Genomic DNA, 18,477 nt, shown 5'->3' with positions numbered 1-18,477 from the left:
CTTAACTGTAAAATTTGCAGAGCAACCATCTGTAGACACAGTGCCCCTCAGGATATAAAAAAATTGCTGGGGCTGTCTTACTGATAATTCCTATTTTCTTGGGATTATGAGAACAGGGCATATAGATGAAGACAACAAGTTCAGTATGCATTAAACACATTGAGCAATGAAGCTATTCAGACACAAACAATTGCCCTGCTTTGTTTTTCTGTATTCTCAGTCCTGGGTCACTCTTAAACCAGGCTGGAAACATGAAGCTCTGTAAGATATTCAGGGAAGGCACTTCAGAGACCCTGGCTTGAATGCCGCAACACACTGGTACCGAGATACTGCTCAGATGGATTACTGTGATGAGTGCCATATGAATAATGACATTCTTTGATAAAGTAAGTCATGAAATAAATCATGGCAGGATGCTTTATGCAATTTTGAATTGGATCCTGAAATGCCCTGGGAGCTGGTAGGGCAGAAATGAAGACAGGAGGATGCGTCTTGTTTATGAACAAAAATACCTTTGCATTTTCTGGTGGCAGATGTGATCTATTGCAAGCTCTGTTCTTTTATTTTTCAGATGCTGAACTGGACATGAATGGGATGGCATCAGATCACAACACTTCCTCCAAAGAAGAATACCTCCCACATTATCTCCAGAAAGAAGACCCCTTTGCATCAAAGCTTTCTAGAGAAGCTGACATTGTAGCTGGGTTTTATTTGACCATAATTGGTAAAGATTTTGTAATTCATCTTTGAAAGATGGCTGTGTCACTGCATCCTTGCAGGCAGTCACAAAGAAGGCAGAAGCTGCTGTGCATTAGATGTGTAATTACATATTTCTTTATACTAGAAAGAAAAATCTAGGAAGGAGAGGAGAGAATGTGTTAGAAATACGGTGTCAACAGTGTCAACAGTTAGTGTCAACAGACAATGCTGTTCCAGGTAGCCAAAAGTGACTAGCAGTACAACTTCCAGCAAAAAGTGAAGAAATACTCAATTTTTTTCCACTGGTAGGTTACTAGCTTGCAGTTTAATCATTGCTGACCAGAACTGGCTTTCACCCTTATGCCATGAGGCTTGTACGCCTTGTTTTTGCAGCCTCTCTCATGTGCCTACGCAGCAAAGAGAACATCCTCAGATGTGCTCATTTGGATCTTGCTTAGCTCCTGGCATCAGCTGTCCTCTGTTACATATTATTCTGAGCAATATTTTCTGCCTAACACCCTCCCTTCCCTTTTGTTTTGGAGTCTTTTACCATGTGCAAAGTGACTTTGCAAGCAGAATAAATGCAATTATTTATTGGTTAGTGCACACAGATGATAGCTGGGACTGATTTCTGTGTTAAGTATTCGTATGCCAAGGAGTTGTCATTCAGATGGGAAATACCGGTCTCTATTGCTTCTAGGGATAAACTGGTCCTTCTTCTTGATGATTTAACTTCTTTGCTTTATGGAGGTGGGCATGGTTATATCTTTTTGTGTCAATGCTTGCCTCAACACTTAGCTCTTTCTATGGTTTAGGTTTCCTTATATTTTATGGCTTTAGTTCATGCAATTTCTCACAGCTCAACCGCTGTTTTCTCAGTAAAGCTGAGCCAAGGTCATGTAACTCTGCTATACCAAACTGGGCTCTGGGTGTCAGATGGCTGAACACCAGGCTGAATACAGGGTATACAGTGTATTCCTTGGCATTTATTTCGGCTTTGAGTCATTCTCTTGTTCTATCAGTTCTGTACAAAATACAAAGATCTTTCAGTCCTACCTTTGTGTTTCTCATTCACTATTTTACATCCCGCCTTCCTACACTCTCTTACTGCCATTCCCCTGACTGATCTAAGTAATCTAATCTTTTCTGCAGTGGAGGTCTCACAAAGGCTTGAAAAAACTTATTTCTCATTTGTCTTCTGCTTATGTCTTTATCGAAAAAAGTACTCAGAGCAGCAGAGGCAGAAGGTGAAGCTGTATCTCTGTGCTGTTCTCGATATTCATGCACTGTTTTGTATGCATCCTAGCTTTTCACATATATATTTTTTTTCTGCTGCTATGCAGACAGATATCTTCACTGAACTGTCCAAAACAACCCCCCCTCAGGTCTTTTTTCACTCGGTTAAGCAGATTTAACTTTAATCCCAGGAAATATGTCTGAGTAGCTGAAATGAATCCTTCCAATGTACACTGTGTTGCCTTGTCATATTGGCTGTATTTAGTGTAGATTTATCCAGTTCCAAAGAAATACCCCTGCCAGGTGTGAAACATCTTGAAAAACATAGATATAATCAAATTAAGGCAAGGAACAGGAATAATGTTTCCAGTGATAAAACAAAAGCTAACTGTGCAGGCACAGACTTACATAAGCAGTGTGAAGAGACTGACATTATAGTTTAAAAAGGGCTGATAATCATTTTGATATTGGACTTATCAGTAAGATTCCCACCTTCCTGGTGTTGCGGACTGGACGGCAGCCAGCCTGGGGTGGATTCATTGCGACCAGTGGCTCAAGACAGGAAAGTTCAAGCCGTAGTTCTGCTGTATACATGTGTAGCTCTAGACATCATATCCTACATTTTGCTCTGGGGTTAACTTATTTTTTCATGTGTTTATTTTGCATTGCATTTTACTTGGTTGGTTACTTTACCCTTATGGTCATTACACACTTCAGTAGCAGCTTTCATTAGAGCCAAGTATACTTTTCACATATGCATGTAAATGCTGTATTTGCATCTTCCTTGGACTTGCATTTATAATATAAGATACCACTGGTATCCTGCACAGATATTTTTAATTCCTTTTGGCAGTCATTGCAATGATTTTAAGCAGTCATTGCTTACCTGCTGGTCAGTCGTGTCCTCAGCCATTTCAGCAAAGGCAACTGGTTTCATATTTTCAAGACCAGCACAGCAGTATTTTAGACACTGTGTATAATAGAGTAATGGATATTAATTTGTCAGAGGCCAAGAGGAGTACAGACATCACCACCCTCCTTTTACAGGGGTTTGCATGAAGAAGGAGAATGTTATGCTTTTTACCAGTAAATCAGAATTATACCTCAGAGCTCAGCCACTAAGAGAGGGAATTAAACAAAACTGGTGGAAGAGCAATGTTAGGTCTTCTTCTGTGCTTGGGAATAGATGGGATGAAGTAGTCTTTAAACACATTTTTCTTACTTAAAAAAAAAAAAAAGGCTTTGCTTGGGCTAAAGCTTCTCAAGTGAGTTGTACCTTACAAGGCTGGTTTAGCTTAGCACGTTGGGGATGCCACCATTAGCTCCTGCTGATGTGCAGATCCATATTTTATTACACTTTCATGTTTAGGTGGATAGCAACATTTTAATAATATCTTGGGCCTGCAAAAATATGAGAAGTTAGAAGGAAATTAATCTTTGTTGTTCCCAGGTAAATCTCTTGAGTCTCTTTTTTTACTTTCTCCAAACAAAAATAATCCTAAATTTCCTTTTCCACTAAGCTGATTTCTTGGTTCAAAGCATCTGCATTTCTGTTGGGACAAGAAGCACTGCCATGCAGAGGTTTTTTGGTGGTAGATATTGGATCTTAAGGTGGTGGAGAAGGAAGCCTAGCTCTGTGAAACTATTCACTGACTTCAAATTCCACACAACAGGCTTGCTAAGGCTGTAAATTTGCTTTAATTGGCAGCTTTGAGTTAATCACAGCTCCCAAGTATCCAAAACAGTGAGCAGAAACTATGTGCTCAAATAGCTCTTGGGCACAGTTGTGTCTTGGGGTAACTGCAGTTTTGCAGATTTACTTTGTAAACTGTATAATCTGCAAAAGATGGAAAACCGAGCTGGAGCATTCAGCTCCGGTACCCAGCAAGGGTATGTCTGTGGGTTTTTTATTATAACTTATGGTTCAGACCGAACTGGTCATTGTCACCTTCTGCCACTGTGTCCCCTATTCCTTTGCAGATCCCTTCCAAGAAATGGTGGCCCCTCTTGAGGAAGTCCTGGGTGGACATCCTGATAGCAGAGATTGGGACTAACTGCAGAAAGGTGGGAAGCCAGGAGGTGGGGATTGCTATCGGGCATCTTTTTGTGCTTGAGGCACCTAAGGTGCAAGTGAGTTTAAAACTTATTTCAAAAAGAGGAAGAAGCTTCACAGGGGGCAAACAAGGCTGGGATCCTACCAGGAAACTCGGCAGAGCTTTTAGGGTCAGACTGGTTGTACAACTGAAGTATTGCAGTTTGAAAATATAAAAATACATTTTTTTATCTTTGAAGAAAATCGGGGGTCTGGACCAATCTGTGACAAATTCTCTGCAAATGTGTGATCTTTTGTCCTAACTAGTTAATTTCCATGTGTATTTTTTCAATTGTCTGGAAAAAAAATAATCAAACAGTCACATGGTTATAAGAATCCAATTCTTTTTACTTTGTCACTTCTCCCACTAGCTTTTTCATCACTAACTTGATTGATTTACTGTATGGCCAGGTAGGGTGACTAACTACTGAGTGGAGACCCGCTGGCTGTCAGCTCCTTTGAAGGCCTGTGGCAAGTAACTATTGATTTGCAAACTGTTGCTGCACACTTCTTCAGCATGTTATGAAACAGCTTAATTGAAAACAAAATCCTGAACTTTTTTTTTTTTTTTCTCTCTGATGGTTTAGCACTGCTGTCAGATTGGAGAAAAGGAGTCTTATTTGTTCGGATTTCTATTTTTATACACTTTCACCTTTCGCTGGAGGTTGCGTAACTGAGCCTGGCTCTTTCTCTATAGGTGTCACTTTTTTTAGTTATCACATCCTTGGCTCTTTGTATATATGTAATAGTGTTACGGTGCCATGGACAGTTGTGTCCTGAACTGTTTGCTCCTGGAAAAGAGCCTTTGCTTTGTATCCGAAGAGTCTTTTTTCCCCTGTTTCCAACCCCAGGCTCTGTCCAGACACACAGCCTGCCAGCACCTACCAAAGCTGGAAACCCGCACCAGCAAGGACTTCATCTAGCTGTTAGTAAAATCTTTTTAATAGTAGGAAAAATGAAGCATTAGATGGCTCACCTAAGGATATTATGAAGTTTCTATCACCAAGGAGTTAAAAAAGAATTCAGATAAGCAATTGTCAGACACAGTTATAGACAAAAGGCAACTTAAATTATCACCTTAAATTAAATCCTTCCAGCTGTAGGATGAGGAGGTCAGTGGGCTGGGGCTCTCCGAAACCTTGCTATTAATAATGAGCACTTGCTTCAGAGGCTTGTCTGATGAAGACATCTCTCTGGACTACTAGTCAGTTGAAAAAGATTCAGGAAACTATCAGGTGCTTTTGACAGGTATTTCAAACTGGATGCTGGCTCTCTAGGTATCCTAAATATCACTAGAGAGAAAATGGCATTAAGACAGAAAAGGATTAAGATATATGAAAAATGCTTGGCAGCATTAAGATTCATTCAGTTAGCTGCAAGGAAGAAGATAATTCATATGAATACCTGTATCTACTTATAATTCAGATGAAATTTGCAGACCCCTAAGAATAGGGTGTTCTTTAAAATTCATTTACCAAGGATAAATAAAATTTGCTGAGAAAACCTAAGATTCAATGGCAAATGAACTTCTGTCCTGTTTATTTTTTAAAGTAATGTAGAAAGCTATACTGTCAGTATAAAAATAAGAAGTGTTTCCAATTAGACAAGTGTTGCATTTATTACTGAAAAATTCAAAATCAAAGTATTTTTCTCCTGAGTTTGGTAAACTTTCAGTTCCACAGTTACTCATATTTCTTGAGAAATAGTCTGGTTTTAGCCTCTGGGAACCATATTTCTCTCTGCTTCATGGATATTCCCAGGTTGGGTCTCTTGGTTTGTGAGGACGTAACACCCTAGCAAGGGGATCGTTCCATTGATGGGCCAGAGTAAATAATTAAATACCTATTTAATTCCTGAGCTTTAATTCCTGAGGTCTGGTGTCCCAGAAGACTCTGATGAAAATTATGTGGTAGTCAAAGGCAGAGTATTTGGAGAGGTCAGCATTGCTGGGCAGCTGCTGGGGTCTTTTTGAAACATGGAATAAGGCTGAGTTTGCACCCCCAAAGCCATGTGTAGGAAGGCATCACAAAGAGAGACTTTGCTGCCTCATCGACAGAGGAAAGGTGGGTTATTTATGACTTTTTTATAGCGGTGTGGAGGTTTGGCCTTGGCCGGTAGCCAAGCACCAAGGGCAGCCGCTTGCTTACAGCCCCCGCGGTGGGATGGGGAGGAAAAAGGAAGAGCAAGAGCGGTGGAGATAACACAAGGTGGAGGTAAAGACAGCGAGATCAGTCACCACTTACTGTTGTGGGCTCTCATCGTGGGGAATTTAGCTTAACATTTACTTACAGGTTCGGGTAGTGAGAAACAAAGATGACTAACATAAAATACTTAAAGAAAATGCCTTTCTTCCCCATTTCCCAGGCTGAACTTCACGCCAACATCTTCCCTCTCATTGCCGTTGTAGGTCCCTTTGGTAAGGCAACGTGTCTCCCTCCTTCTTGCTCGTCTTCTCTGCTCCGGCGTGAGGCCCCCATGGGCCACGGTCCGTTTTGGGGTGTTCACCTTTGGGGGTGACTCTTGCTTCCTGAAAGGGAAGTTGCGTGCTGTCCTGTTTCCCCTGCAAAACGCTCGCTCTGGGCTCAAACCCTTTCAAACATGAGTTAGTTAGTGAAGAAACACTTTTCTTTAAGGGAATTGGAAACCCTGCAATTTTTGGTAGCGGTGTGATTAGCTCCATGGCTGATTAACCACTTGCAGCGTTGGTCCCTGCAGGTCCTTGGGTGGTGATATGGCAAAAAAAATGTCAGCCAACATGAACAGCATCCCTCCTCATGCACTGAATTCCAGATGGAAGTTAAAATCAGATATATTTTATCATTTTTCTTCTTTATGATAGAAATAAATTTTTACTGTAAAATTTAAGACGTGATATTAGTATCTTAACTTATATTATTTTAGAAATTTATCCCTCAACCTCTGATTATAGTCTTTAATAAAATAAAGGTTGGTCAGAGATTGGGGTCCTTGTGATTGCAGAAGGCTGAATTTCATTCTTGTGGCTGTATAAATGTTTGTGAGAAAAATGGGGTTGATCAGAACAGAGGGACTATGGGGTTTCTATTATGTGCATTCAGTCGAGAGTTGTGCAGGCTCAGGTGGAGAAGGCAATGTCCTGCTGCAGACGGGAAAATAGCAATTGTTGTGGGAGGGAGATGTCTGCAGTAGATGTCTGTATGAGCTGCATAATGAGGATGAGATGATCATGTTTCAGAGTGAAATGTCTAGCCTTGGGACAACAGGTTCAGGCTGAAAATACCAGAGAATTTCACAAAGAAGATGGGATATTGCTGTTTTCAAGGAGAACTCTAATTTGATTGGTTTTCTTTTTCTGTTTTTTTTTTTTTTTTCATTATTATAGGGATTCTTTCAACTCTGGGAAATGGGTATGTTATTTTTATGTCCTCAAAGCGAAAGAAGAAGTTGAGACCTGCTGAGATAATGACTGTTAATTTAGCAGTGTGTGATCTGGGCATTTCAGGTAATTTCATGTCTTATTTTCACTCATTTTTACTATCCCACCATTCTTTCTGGCAGCAGCAAGAGACAGTCCTCTGGAAGTCATGGGAGCCCAAAATGCCTTTTGCTGCTGATATTTCTGCTCTATTATTTGCATATAAATAACAGAGAAGGATAGAAAACAACATTCCTGGACAACTTGATGGGAAGAAATGAAAAGTACAGAGGAAAAAATAGGGTTGGATTTATCAATCGGGCAAAACTCCTGTTCACCCCAGCACTGGGCAGGCCTTCAAAGAGCTCCCATGTGCATCCTGGCACAATAACCACAAAATAGCTTGATATTATGAGAGAAAATTATATTTTCTTGCTGCAGGGTGCAACAGGAGGGATCCAGGTGCCTCAAAAATACATATTTAGCCAAATGTGAGTGGGGAGGGGCATGAGGGGACAGAATTGGAAATGCCAGTGGCCACCAGCCTATCAAAGCTCATAATTTCCTCTCTAGTGAGAGTCCTCTTTTATCTCTGAGTCAGGAAAATAAACATTTGTGTCAACCTATAGAGTAAGAGCAACATCAGCCAGCTGGAGGGATTTTTATTTCAACCCCACAGCCTGGATGCCCTGGCATGAGAGGAGGGAGCTTTGGAAAGATTTACATGCAGTTGCAGAGTCAAGAGCCTTTGGAGACCGTTCTTTTGGCTCTTGACTTGAGCTTCATTCAGCTGCTCATGGCTACATGCAAATACAGGGGGAGGACTGGATGTCCTTTAGGAAAGGATATTTTGGATAGCAGACAACCCAATGGGTATAAAGGCCCGAGGTGACCCAGCTGACCAGGGGATCTCCCCAGTGCAATATAAACGACGGTATGTTCCCATGCTCCCAAAGTCCTCTGTTCCCTACGTGTTGCATACACTGGGACCCCTGCCCTCAGCTCCAGTGCACTTTTTTCCTGCCCTTGTCTCTGCCAAATGCTTTTGCCCTCATCCAAATGCCTAAAATAGCACTGAACAACATCAAGTGATGGCTTCCAGCCTCCCCAAACTGACGCTCATTATGCTTTCACTGCATGTGGCCAAGGAGCTGCTCACCCCCTCAACTTCCAGTAATTTTGATGCCTCTTGATGAGCAGTAAACATGGTTTTCTCACGGAGGTACTTACGAATTCAGCAGAAGAAAGGTGTTAGTATAAATATCTCTGCTCTGCTACCACACAAAGAAATCCCGATGATTTCTCTGGCATATCAGCCATGGAGACACTATTTCCATCCTGCAGCACTTAGAAGTGAAGAAAAAAAAATAAAAGACCAGTTTTTGTCTCTTCTGTGATGCTCCCATCTCCCTTGTGTCCTAAGAGTCTGTCTCATTTTATAAGGCTCATACCTGACTCCAGTGAGAGGCACTCCAATGAGACGGAGTGGTTCAGGGGAATTTCTGTAGCTATATATTTGGAAAGTAAACAGATATATCCTAACCATATAAGCTGTATGTCCCAATCATGCAAACTACAGCTTGTTTGGAAGCCCTCTTAGCCTGAGGGCTGCTAGTTTGTCTGTTAAGGTCTGTCACCACCATACCACTTGGTCACCTTGTCCTCCATGGGGATCTCAATCTGTGTTTAAGTTTTGTAATTAAAAAAATTGTGATTGGCACAGCCATGCGTGTTTTTTCTCCCTTCTCTTTCTTTTTTCTTGTTAATGGGAGATGTTGACTCAAGGAACGTCATGTGTTCTGTCTGCTGGACTGATTGGAGTGAAGATAGGACTTTTTCCAAAATCTTCATATTTCACACACTTCTCTTGGCACCTTGTTCAAGAACCGGGTTCTGCCACGGCCCTGCTTCCTGCAGATTTCCACAGGGTGGCACCAGCCACTTGTTCAAAACTGCATCAGGCTCCTTTTGCACTGATACCATGCTCAGAGTCCTGTGCCGCTGAAGAGAAATTTGATTTTGTGCAAATAAATGTGTTAGCCTTTGGAGCTGGCAATGATTTACAGGATTAAAGTTGCTGCCTCTTGGCATATAGCCTAGACCTTGCCATATTTCATGTTTTTCTTGAAACCTTAATCACTGGGGTCAGCTTTTGCTTGAAAAATTAAAGTACATCTATTCTGCTTGGAGCAAAGCACATAATATATTGCCCTGAGCACAACCTTCAGGCTCAGGCAGAATTTTCCTTACAGGCTTAAGCTAAAGGAAAAGAATCCCAAAATACCTTGTTTAAAAATAAGTCTCATTTTGAAGGGTTTTCAATCATGATGTTTTAGGCATAGAAGATGGGGCAAAGGGCATTTTCTGCAAGATTTTGTTTTGGTAGAAATGTTTTAATTTTCTGTTAAGAGTGAAAACAGAATGTTTAGTTTCGCATTACTTTGATCTGAAATGGAATATTTTTGGGAACAATCAAAAATATTTTTGTACAGATCACTTCAACAAAATAGAGACTTTTGTCTTGACTTCTATGAATACAGTACCTTGTGGGAATTACAGTTTGCAAGACTATTTTTGCCTTCTTTATGAACCGAATCACTCAGCTGCCATGGCATTATAGTCAGTGTGGTTCAGCTAGTGAAAATAGCCCAGGGCAGCTGAGATGCATTCGACTCCTTGAGGTGCTCTGGCAACTCCTGTGCGGGAAGGAACACAGTCACAGGAAGGTGGCATTCAATATTTAATGTTGTTTGAATGTTGCAGTTGAACTGTTCAGGTCTTGGAGCATTTCAGGTCAGTCTGGTAAGCAGAAATGAAGGATTCGGAAAATATGCTGATGTTCCTAGATTGTAAATTTTTGAGTTTTCTGTTCCATTAAAGTTGATTTTTTTGTTTGTCCAGTAAAAAAAAAAAAAATAAATCAAAAAGTGGAGATTTCCAACCAGAAAATTACAATTTCTGAACTTTCTCATTTTCATGAGACTCACAGAGAATATGACTAATGCTAATCTGTTTTAAGGTGAGAATGGAACAACATATGACCTGACAATTTCTTCCATAATGCACCACCCACTTTTACAAATGGAGAAATGAGCTAGGGTGCCACTAGGACAGAGTCTCCAAAATAATTAGATACTTCCTTTCTGTTTGGGGATGCTTAAAACTTTTTAATATCTGTGGCCAGGTGACTTGCTGAGAGTCACCAAGGAAGACTGTGGCATGGACAAGAGCTGAAGCCGCTTCTGCAGCTCAAGTCCCTGCTGTGACCATAGCACAATCTTCCTTTCTAACCTAACACTTTAGCACAGTATGCATCCTACTGTTGGGCCTTGGCAGGTTTGCAGAAGCGCTCTTTGAAGGCAAATTTCTTTATCCTGCGTTTGAAGGCACTCAATTGATTATAGGGATGTAGCCTAACTAGATCCGTACCTGTTTGAAGCCCAGACTCACCCATCACCCATACAGTTTACATCCTGGCATGTGTTTGCATGTGGACTTAACACATAGTCTGAAGTTTTCACAACGGGAAGAGCTTGCACGTACTCAGTACCAGAGTATGGGTTTACTTCTGGTTCACATGGTCTGCAGTAAAGCACTTGTTTCCAGCCATTCTGCAGGCTTGGCTCATCCTACCACAGCATAGATGCTACAGGATCTAGCTACGACTGTTTTAGGCTTAGTCCTGTGGATGGAGGGCACGCAAGTCATCACATCTGTTGTGCCTGAAGCCCTCTCTCCACTCTGCAGAGCATTTTTTACTGGTATTATCTTTGGGCAAAGGGGAGGGTTTGCTTTTCTGGAAAAGAGTGGTTATATCAGTGATGGATTTTATCAGTCAACCAACATTCTTTTTTCCTTTTGAAGTTGTAGGAAAACCGTTTAGTATCATTTCCTTCTTCTCGCACCGCTGGGTGTTTGGATGGATGGGCTGCCGCTGGTATGGATGGGCTGGTTTCTTCTTTGGCTGTGGGAGCCTTATTACCATGACAGCTGTCAGCCTGGATAGATACCTAAAAATCTGTCACTTGTCTTATGGTAAGAAAGAAAAGCTATATTAAATGGCTATAGAAAAACTATATTAAGTGATACCATTTTCTAGACTGAAATCATACTTAAACTCTTCAGAATGCTTCTTTTAAATATAGAGGGGAATACACAAGTAAGAACATATTTGTATGACCCAAGTAGTCCCAGCTAAATTTGTATTGCTGGACATAACACCTTCACTGTTTTCTCTCTGCTGTCTGCTTAAGACATGAGTTTTTGTAATCACTCATAGATAAATCACTTTGTGTCTATCAAGGCCTATTGACATTAACAGATTCAAGCATTGCACATCTTGCAAGGTCTTATGGCCTGACACACAAAGGTATTCTGTATTAGATGCCTAAATTCCTTTAAGATATGTGGCAAGCTATTTGAAACATCTAAAAGATTTAGATGTGCAATAGGTCATAATAAATGTGATATTGTCTCTCTAATATGGAGATAGAACCCGAGAAGATGAAATGAATTTAGCAATGAAAGGTGTTTTCACCATATCCATCAATATCTTATCTCTCTTGAATATGAAGTATTGCATGCTTCATTTTTTTCCAGTTAAAAGATGTTGTCACAGTTTAGAAAAGATGTTTTTCTTGCTTCAGAAGGGACTAACTCCCCAACAAAATACTGACGATACTCAAGGTGACTTTACATATGAGAAACACCTTGCACATGTGGCTTGAAGGACATACAACTGATCTCATTATAACGACATATAATATCAAGCATGTAATTTAAGTTGTAAGAAACATTTGCATCTAGGAAGTGTAAGTAACTAGTCTGTCCAATAGCTGAGTGTGCTGTCAGTTAAAAGCTGTGGTACTGCACTAAGATCTGCTATCATAGATCCTGGCATGTCTGCGTAAATCATGGGTTTTAACTTGTTAGTCCTAGCCGAATCCAACATGTTGAACATAGGTGATGATGGAGAGCTTGTAAACTGAAGCTTTTTCTAGCTGAAGTAGGATTGCATGCAAGATGAGCAGAGAGGCAATATTCCACTTCACAACTCCAGGCATGCCATTAGCATTTAATAAAACAAATGGACAAGTAAACATAAAACCCCACCAATTACACATGCTTCTGATCATACGCACATGATGATTTACTGTATTGGAAAAGAATGGCATGGTAAAAATAAATCTTGGATATGTTATTTCTTCTGTAAACCTTGTCTTTCAGTCACTTGCATTAATGATTTATGTTGAGAAGTGTCCTGAGATTAAACTTTAAGCAGTTAATATATGACAGGAAGAATAGGAGAAAACATACATTGCATCACACAGTTGCAGATAGTGAGCCTTCATGCTGAACAATGGAAGGCCAAATTAAACACTTAGTCCTTCATGTGGGTTGAATCTGCCTCTCGTCTGACCACACACTGACTACACCTTTACAGACCACAAAACGATTTTCAAAGTTACTAGGCAAGATTCCCATGATAATTGCTGAGCTAGCTGTTTGGATGGCTTTTGTATGGGCTCTCCTAGGTTGTAAATCATCACAGCCTAAAGTAGAGATCTGAAATAATATCAGGTGGAGCCCTCTCTGTGAGTGTGAATTTCTCTTCATGAGGTACGATGTGAGCTGGGGTGGCTAGCTGAGGGGTCACTATAGATAGCTGGAAGGAGGTGAGAAACCCTACAGCAGTTGTTGTCCAACAGCCAAGCAAACTCTTACTGCATGTGTAGAATGATATATTCAATTGCGCCGAATACATATGGACCTGAGGTTGTAACTCTTGAATTATCTTCCAGGTACCTGGCTTAAGAGACATCATGCATTTATCTGTCTGGCAATAATCTGGGCCTATGCTACGTTCTGGGCTACGGTGCCTTTTGCTGGTGTGGGAAGCTATGCCCCCGAGCCGTTTGGGACCTCCTGCACTCTGGACTGGTGGCTGGCGCAGGCTTCGGTGGCTGGACAGGCTTTTATTCTGAGTATTCTTTTCTTTTGCCTCCTGTTCCCAACGGCAGTGATTGTTTTTTCCTATGTCAAAATCATTCTAAAAGTCAAGTCATCCACCAAAGAGGTTGCTCACTATGATACCAGGATTCAGAACAGCCACATACTTGAAATGAAGCTGACCAAGGTAGGTAGGAAGATTTAACTCAATTTGCTTTTTGGGTTGTAAAAGCAGGCTTGGAGAACTTCAGCCATGTACTCTCCTATGCTGAGCAATAGTACCATGCTCTGAAGGTGGTTCTTCTAGCTTTCTCCTCCATTACTGTCAAGATGGGAAAAGACAGGAGTTGAAACATAATTTTGTGATTAGGGCACTCAAGTCCCTGAGATCGTGATTCACTCTGAAGCTCTGCCACAGCCTTCCCGTGTGACTGTCCACAAGTCGTATCATGTCCCTGGGGCCCTGTTCCCCATCATAAAGCTCCCTTTGCTTTCAGAAGCAGTTGTGAAGAATGATTTTAAAGTGTTTGAGGTGCCCAGGAGTTATAACAGAAAACCAGACAAAAAGCAGATTATTGTAACAGGGAAATAAAACTTTCAGGTAGCTTACTTTCCTCTGTTAATGAAGATATAAACCAAAGTCACTCCTCTGACACTGCAATTGTTTTTATGCAAATAATTTGTCATTTAGGTTCAGCCATGAGCTGCTGATAAAAATGTACTCAAGTGATAAAATTAATTTTCCATCTCAGACCATATCCTATTTTCCCTTTCTGATTGAATCTATTTTCTGTTTGGCAACGGTGACAGCCATGATCCTTGCTGATACTCGTTATTGTGCCAGGAAAGCTCTCAAAATAAAAGCTTGTGCTGAACAAAACCGGATTCCTTAGTTGTAGAAGATTCACCAACCTCTGTAAGCCATGCCAAGAGGGAGACAAGCAGCATCTTTCGCTTAGCTGATCAAATTTTATTACTTTTTTGGGGAGTTGAACTGAAAGTTATATAATATACAGCAGCAAGTGACATTATGTCTAAGCTGTACGGTCAGTGCTGCCAGTACAGTTGGTAAAACTGTACTTGCCTTTAAAAAGGGATGCTTCAATACGGTGTTGTTTTGTGGTTATTCAGCAGCTTTCCTTTGAAGAACAGTGGAAACTTTTGGTTTGAGATTGCAAATTTATTTTTGCCATATTGGAGGGCTCATGTAAAACTTCAGTGTGATCAGAATCAAAACACTGGTAATTGTCCCTTCTGTCTTGAATCTACAGTGGAGAACATAATGTTGGGATATATATAAATATGGAAAATGAGTCTCCATCATAACCCAGTTAACTCCACAGCACAATTTATAACAAACAGGCTGTGTTTGAGATCCTGGACTCACATGCACTGTTTCTTCAGTGACAGACAACAACAACAAAAAGCATAAAAGAAAGAAGTTTCCTGAAAATAATATTACCATCATGATGTGGAATCAAAGGCTCCACAAAAGGTTATGCAATATCCAAAAACCTTGTGCTTTCTGATGATTTTTTGTTGTAATCCTGCTAATTGCCTTATTGCAAATGAGTGCACATGTACTACTATCAGTCTGGATGCAGTAATAGTCTGTCAATGGCAGCCATATAATGGCATATGTTCTTTAGGATGTATTATTGCATGGTGTCATTTGGAGCTGTATCAGGCTGTGACTGAGTGCAGACAGGCTGGTTCAGGTAAAGTACGTAAATCACAAATTTTGGCCCCAGAGAGTTTTTCTTTAATATTTATACTAAACATTCCAATGGCTACATTTCCTCCTGTTATAAGGAAGTCCTTTTCTCATTTACCAGAAATGCAATGTAAATGTTTGGTAGAAATTTGTTTATTAAAGCATCTACAGATTCTAATGGAGTACAAAATCCATACTATGGGTTAGGAGAAAGAAAACTAGACATTGTACTAGCCTTCTCCTTCTCACTCTCAATTAAATTCCCAGTAGTTTCAGCCAGCTTACGCAGGTAAATACAGTCATTTTTTATCTACTGGAGTGGGTATACGCAGAGACTTGACAGCTCATGCCTTACTGAATGACTTTATGCTCACTTTTTCCATATTTGTCTTGAAAGGGATTCAAATGGTTGGCATTTTTCCAGTGGAAATTTTTCCAGTCTGCCACAGACCCCCTCCTGGGTACAGGCAGAAGATAGACCTCGTTTATCAAAACTCTTCTCCTTCCTCCTGTTACCAGTGGCCATCCTCATGACAGGTTATTGGTCCCACTGGGTTTTGAGGCCTTCTCTGGGACATCAGCACGGCACACAAGAGAGGAAGAAGCCCTGCGTTAGATCAGGGTGTTGCAAACTCTTCTTCGGCTGCCAATGTCCTTTGCTTTTGCCTCCTCGACTGATAACGGGTGACGCAGAAGAAGGAGCTCTAGTAGATATAGACAGGAATATACCCTCCCAAACCAACTCACCTACAGGGTCCCCCACTCCCACACACCATCAGGACCTAATTCAACCCTGGAAACTTCTTCAAAGACTTTGATTTTATGAACTTTGGAATCTGCTTTCAAAGGACTCAGAATCTGGAAGACTTATGCTTAATAATTTTTTTGGTTTGGTTTTCCCAGTGCATGCTTTTTTCACTCTGGAATGGAAAAGAGGTTGGTTTCTTTTTGACAATCTGAGGAATATTTGGTTGGAAGAGACTAAAGAAGTGAGAGGCTTCTCAAATAAGCAAGAAAAAGAAAAAAAAACAACAAGGAGAAACCTTGTAGGAAATGTTTCCAGTTTAACCTGTGTTCATTTCAAAGATCTTGCTAAGATTTTCAAAAACTTTCACAGCTTTATGTTATATATTATCCTAAAAAAGAGAGTCTGTAGGTTTTGAAAGGACTCTCCTCCTTAAATAATTTAAATTTACCATCAAAGAATTATTATTTTCTGAGATCTCATTTAGTTTCCTCATGTTTAGCCAGACCTTATAGCATTTTTAGAGGTCTGTGATAACAGACTCATTAACTGCTCTGTGTGAAGTGAAAGAAAAATAGATGCTAGATAAAGAGAAGAGAAATGAGGGACAGCTTCTGTTCATATTGTACATTTATATGAATGGAGTTACCATTTTTCTTTTCCATTCTGTGGCACGTTCCCTTGCATTCTGCCTAGCTATGTGCTGTGCTGTCAGTGTCCAGCTCTGCTAGATTAACCTCTTTCTCTCTTCCCTCTTTTCCTCTCACAAGGTGGCAATGTTGATCTGTGCAGGGTTCCTCATTGCCTGGATCCCTTACGCCGTGGTGTCCGTGTGGTCAGCCTTTGGACAGCCAGACTCAGTTCCCATCCAGTTTTCAGTGGTACCAACTTTGCTTGCAAAGTCAGCAGCTATGTACAACCCAATTATTTACCAGGTCATTGATTGCAAGTTTGCCTGTTGCCGGTCAGGAGGATTGAAGACACTGCAGAAGAAGAGCTCTTTGAAGAAATCAAGGTAATCTCTTCTTTGAGAAGTAGGATATCTTTAAGTTCCAAAAAGTACCAAACAAAGATCTACCAAGAGTCACAGCTCTTTGAATCTTATTTCTTGTTTTTGACCATGACCTATTCAGGGTCTTTCTTTCTATGGACATTTGTAAAGTGACTCTAGGCATAAAAAGAGGAGCAAGGAGTTCTTACTTTTAGATCCAGCTGCAACTCCATTGATATAATTGAAAAAACGTTCTGTTGGGTTTAGTGGCTTTTGGATCAGTCCTGACCTCCTGTTCCTTTTCTTTTATGTCATCATTTGGGTTACCTCCAGAAGTGTGTTGATGACCTCCATTGCCAGGGAAGTAAATGGGAGAGAACTGTGTAATTCCTTACATATTTAACCTGTTATTACTATGCCTTTCAGCCACAGAGTTATGAGGGAGAGACAATAGTTCCTTAATCACCCTGTAGGTGCCACTCACACACACACACACACAAAACCCCAAACAAACAAATCAAAGTGTAATAAAATCTCATTAAAAGGCCTCTTTTCTATTTACAACTTTCTGGCAAAATCTGTGCTGACCACCAGTGGAGTTCCTGGAAACACTAATTGTGCACTTGGAGGAAAAATGCTTCTAGTTCTGTCTTATGCCAGACAAGTATCTTACTTCTGTGACTGAGCAACAATGAGATAATGACAGACATTAATCTGACAGCGTAGGCTGATATAAAGGCCACAAATGCTCTACCACATATAAGTGACTGTGAATCCATAGAATTCCAGTAGAGTAATTTGCATCAAAAGCCGAGAACATACATGCCTCAGTATGTACTTATTAGAGGCACGAAGGCCCGTTTCATCATTCATATTATTCCCTTACCAATTCCAGCATTTTTTGATGTATTGTTCAGAGTGTGAGTCAGTATCTCGAGATTCCACAGCTTCCCTTAGCAGATTATTCTATAATCTTACACTCAGATTCATCCCCTCTGCAGAACATACAGAGTTTATATAAGTGTTTGAGGTGCTGAATTTATAGTTTACCAGAAACTCTTCTGCAATTTTAGGCAAATGGGAGACAAATCTGAAATAGCCTTCAGTGAGTCTTTGGTGGCTGGATTTTTGTTTAACCTCCATGTTATCACTCTGAGGGAGGAAGGAGGTTTCACCTAGTCCCTCACGCTGAATGCAGGTTGGCTTTCCTAGGCCTGTGCAGTGAACAAAAGGTTCTGGAAGAATCAATTCCCAGAATTAGGAACTTAACTGTCAGCTTGGTATGAACAAAATGATTGTTGTGCTTTCTCCTTCCCGTAGGATGTATACCATATCTGCACACAGAGACTCGACGGCGATGAACGAAACCCAACTGGAAGTATGAAGGCTCATTTCACATACAGCAAATGAAAACCTGATGACAATTAATCATACTGTCTCAAGTTCCTCTTTCTGTAAATAAATTAAAACATGATGACAGTTTTATTTTACTCCCTAGTCCTAAGTACAATGTAGTTCTTTCTATCCTGACCAAAATAGTGTGATTAGAACTGGGCAAATATTTTAAGTACTCAGAGGAAGAAGAAACAGAAGATTCATTTGTATAAAAAAATTTTTATTCACTTCAGAGACTTTAAAATACTTTTTTTTTTTTTTT

General features: G+C 40.4%; 1 protein-coding gene across 1 annotated transcript; it reads left to right on the top strand.

The window, feature by feature from the left end:
- Positions 1-564: 564 nt before the first annotated feature.
- OPN5 (opsin 5) lies at positions 565-18,237 on the top strand. Its single transcript, XM_010584279.1, has 6 exons — positions 565-724; positions 7,389-7,508; positions 11,286-11,456; positions 13,223-13,557; positions 16,600-16,844; positions 18,141-18,237. Exons 1-6 carry the CDS (start codon positions 586-588, stop codon positions 18,202-18,204), a joined length of 1,074 nt encoding a protein of 357 aa, XP_010582581.1. The 5' UTR covers positions 565-585; the 3' UTR covers positions 18,205-18,237.
- The last annotated feature ends 240 nt before the right edge of the window (positions 18,238-18,477 follow it).

The sequence above is a fragment of the Haliaeetus leucocephalus genome, unplaced genomic scaffold (assembly GCF_000737465.1).
Source record: "Haliaeetus leucocephalus isolate CR32 unplaced genomic scaffold, Haliaeetus_leucocephalus-4.0 Scaffold964, whole genome shotgun sequence".
In the NCBI taxonomy this organism is placed as follows: domain Eukaryota; kingdom Metazoa; phylum Chordata; class Aves; order Accipitriformes; family Accipitridae; genus Haliaeetus; species Haliaeetus leucocephalus.
Note: the sequence above shows the minus strand (reverse complement) of the source record. Positions and strands in the feature narration are given on the sequence as shown.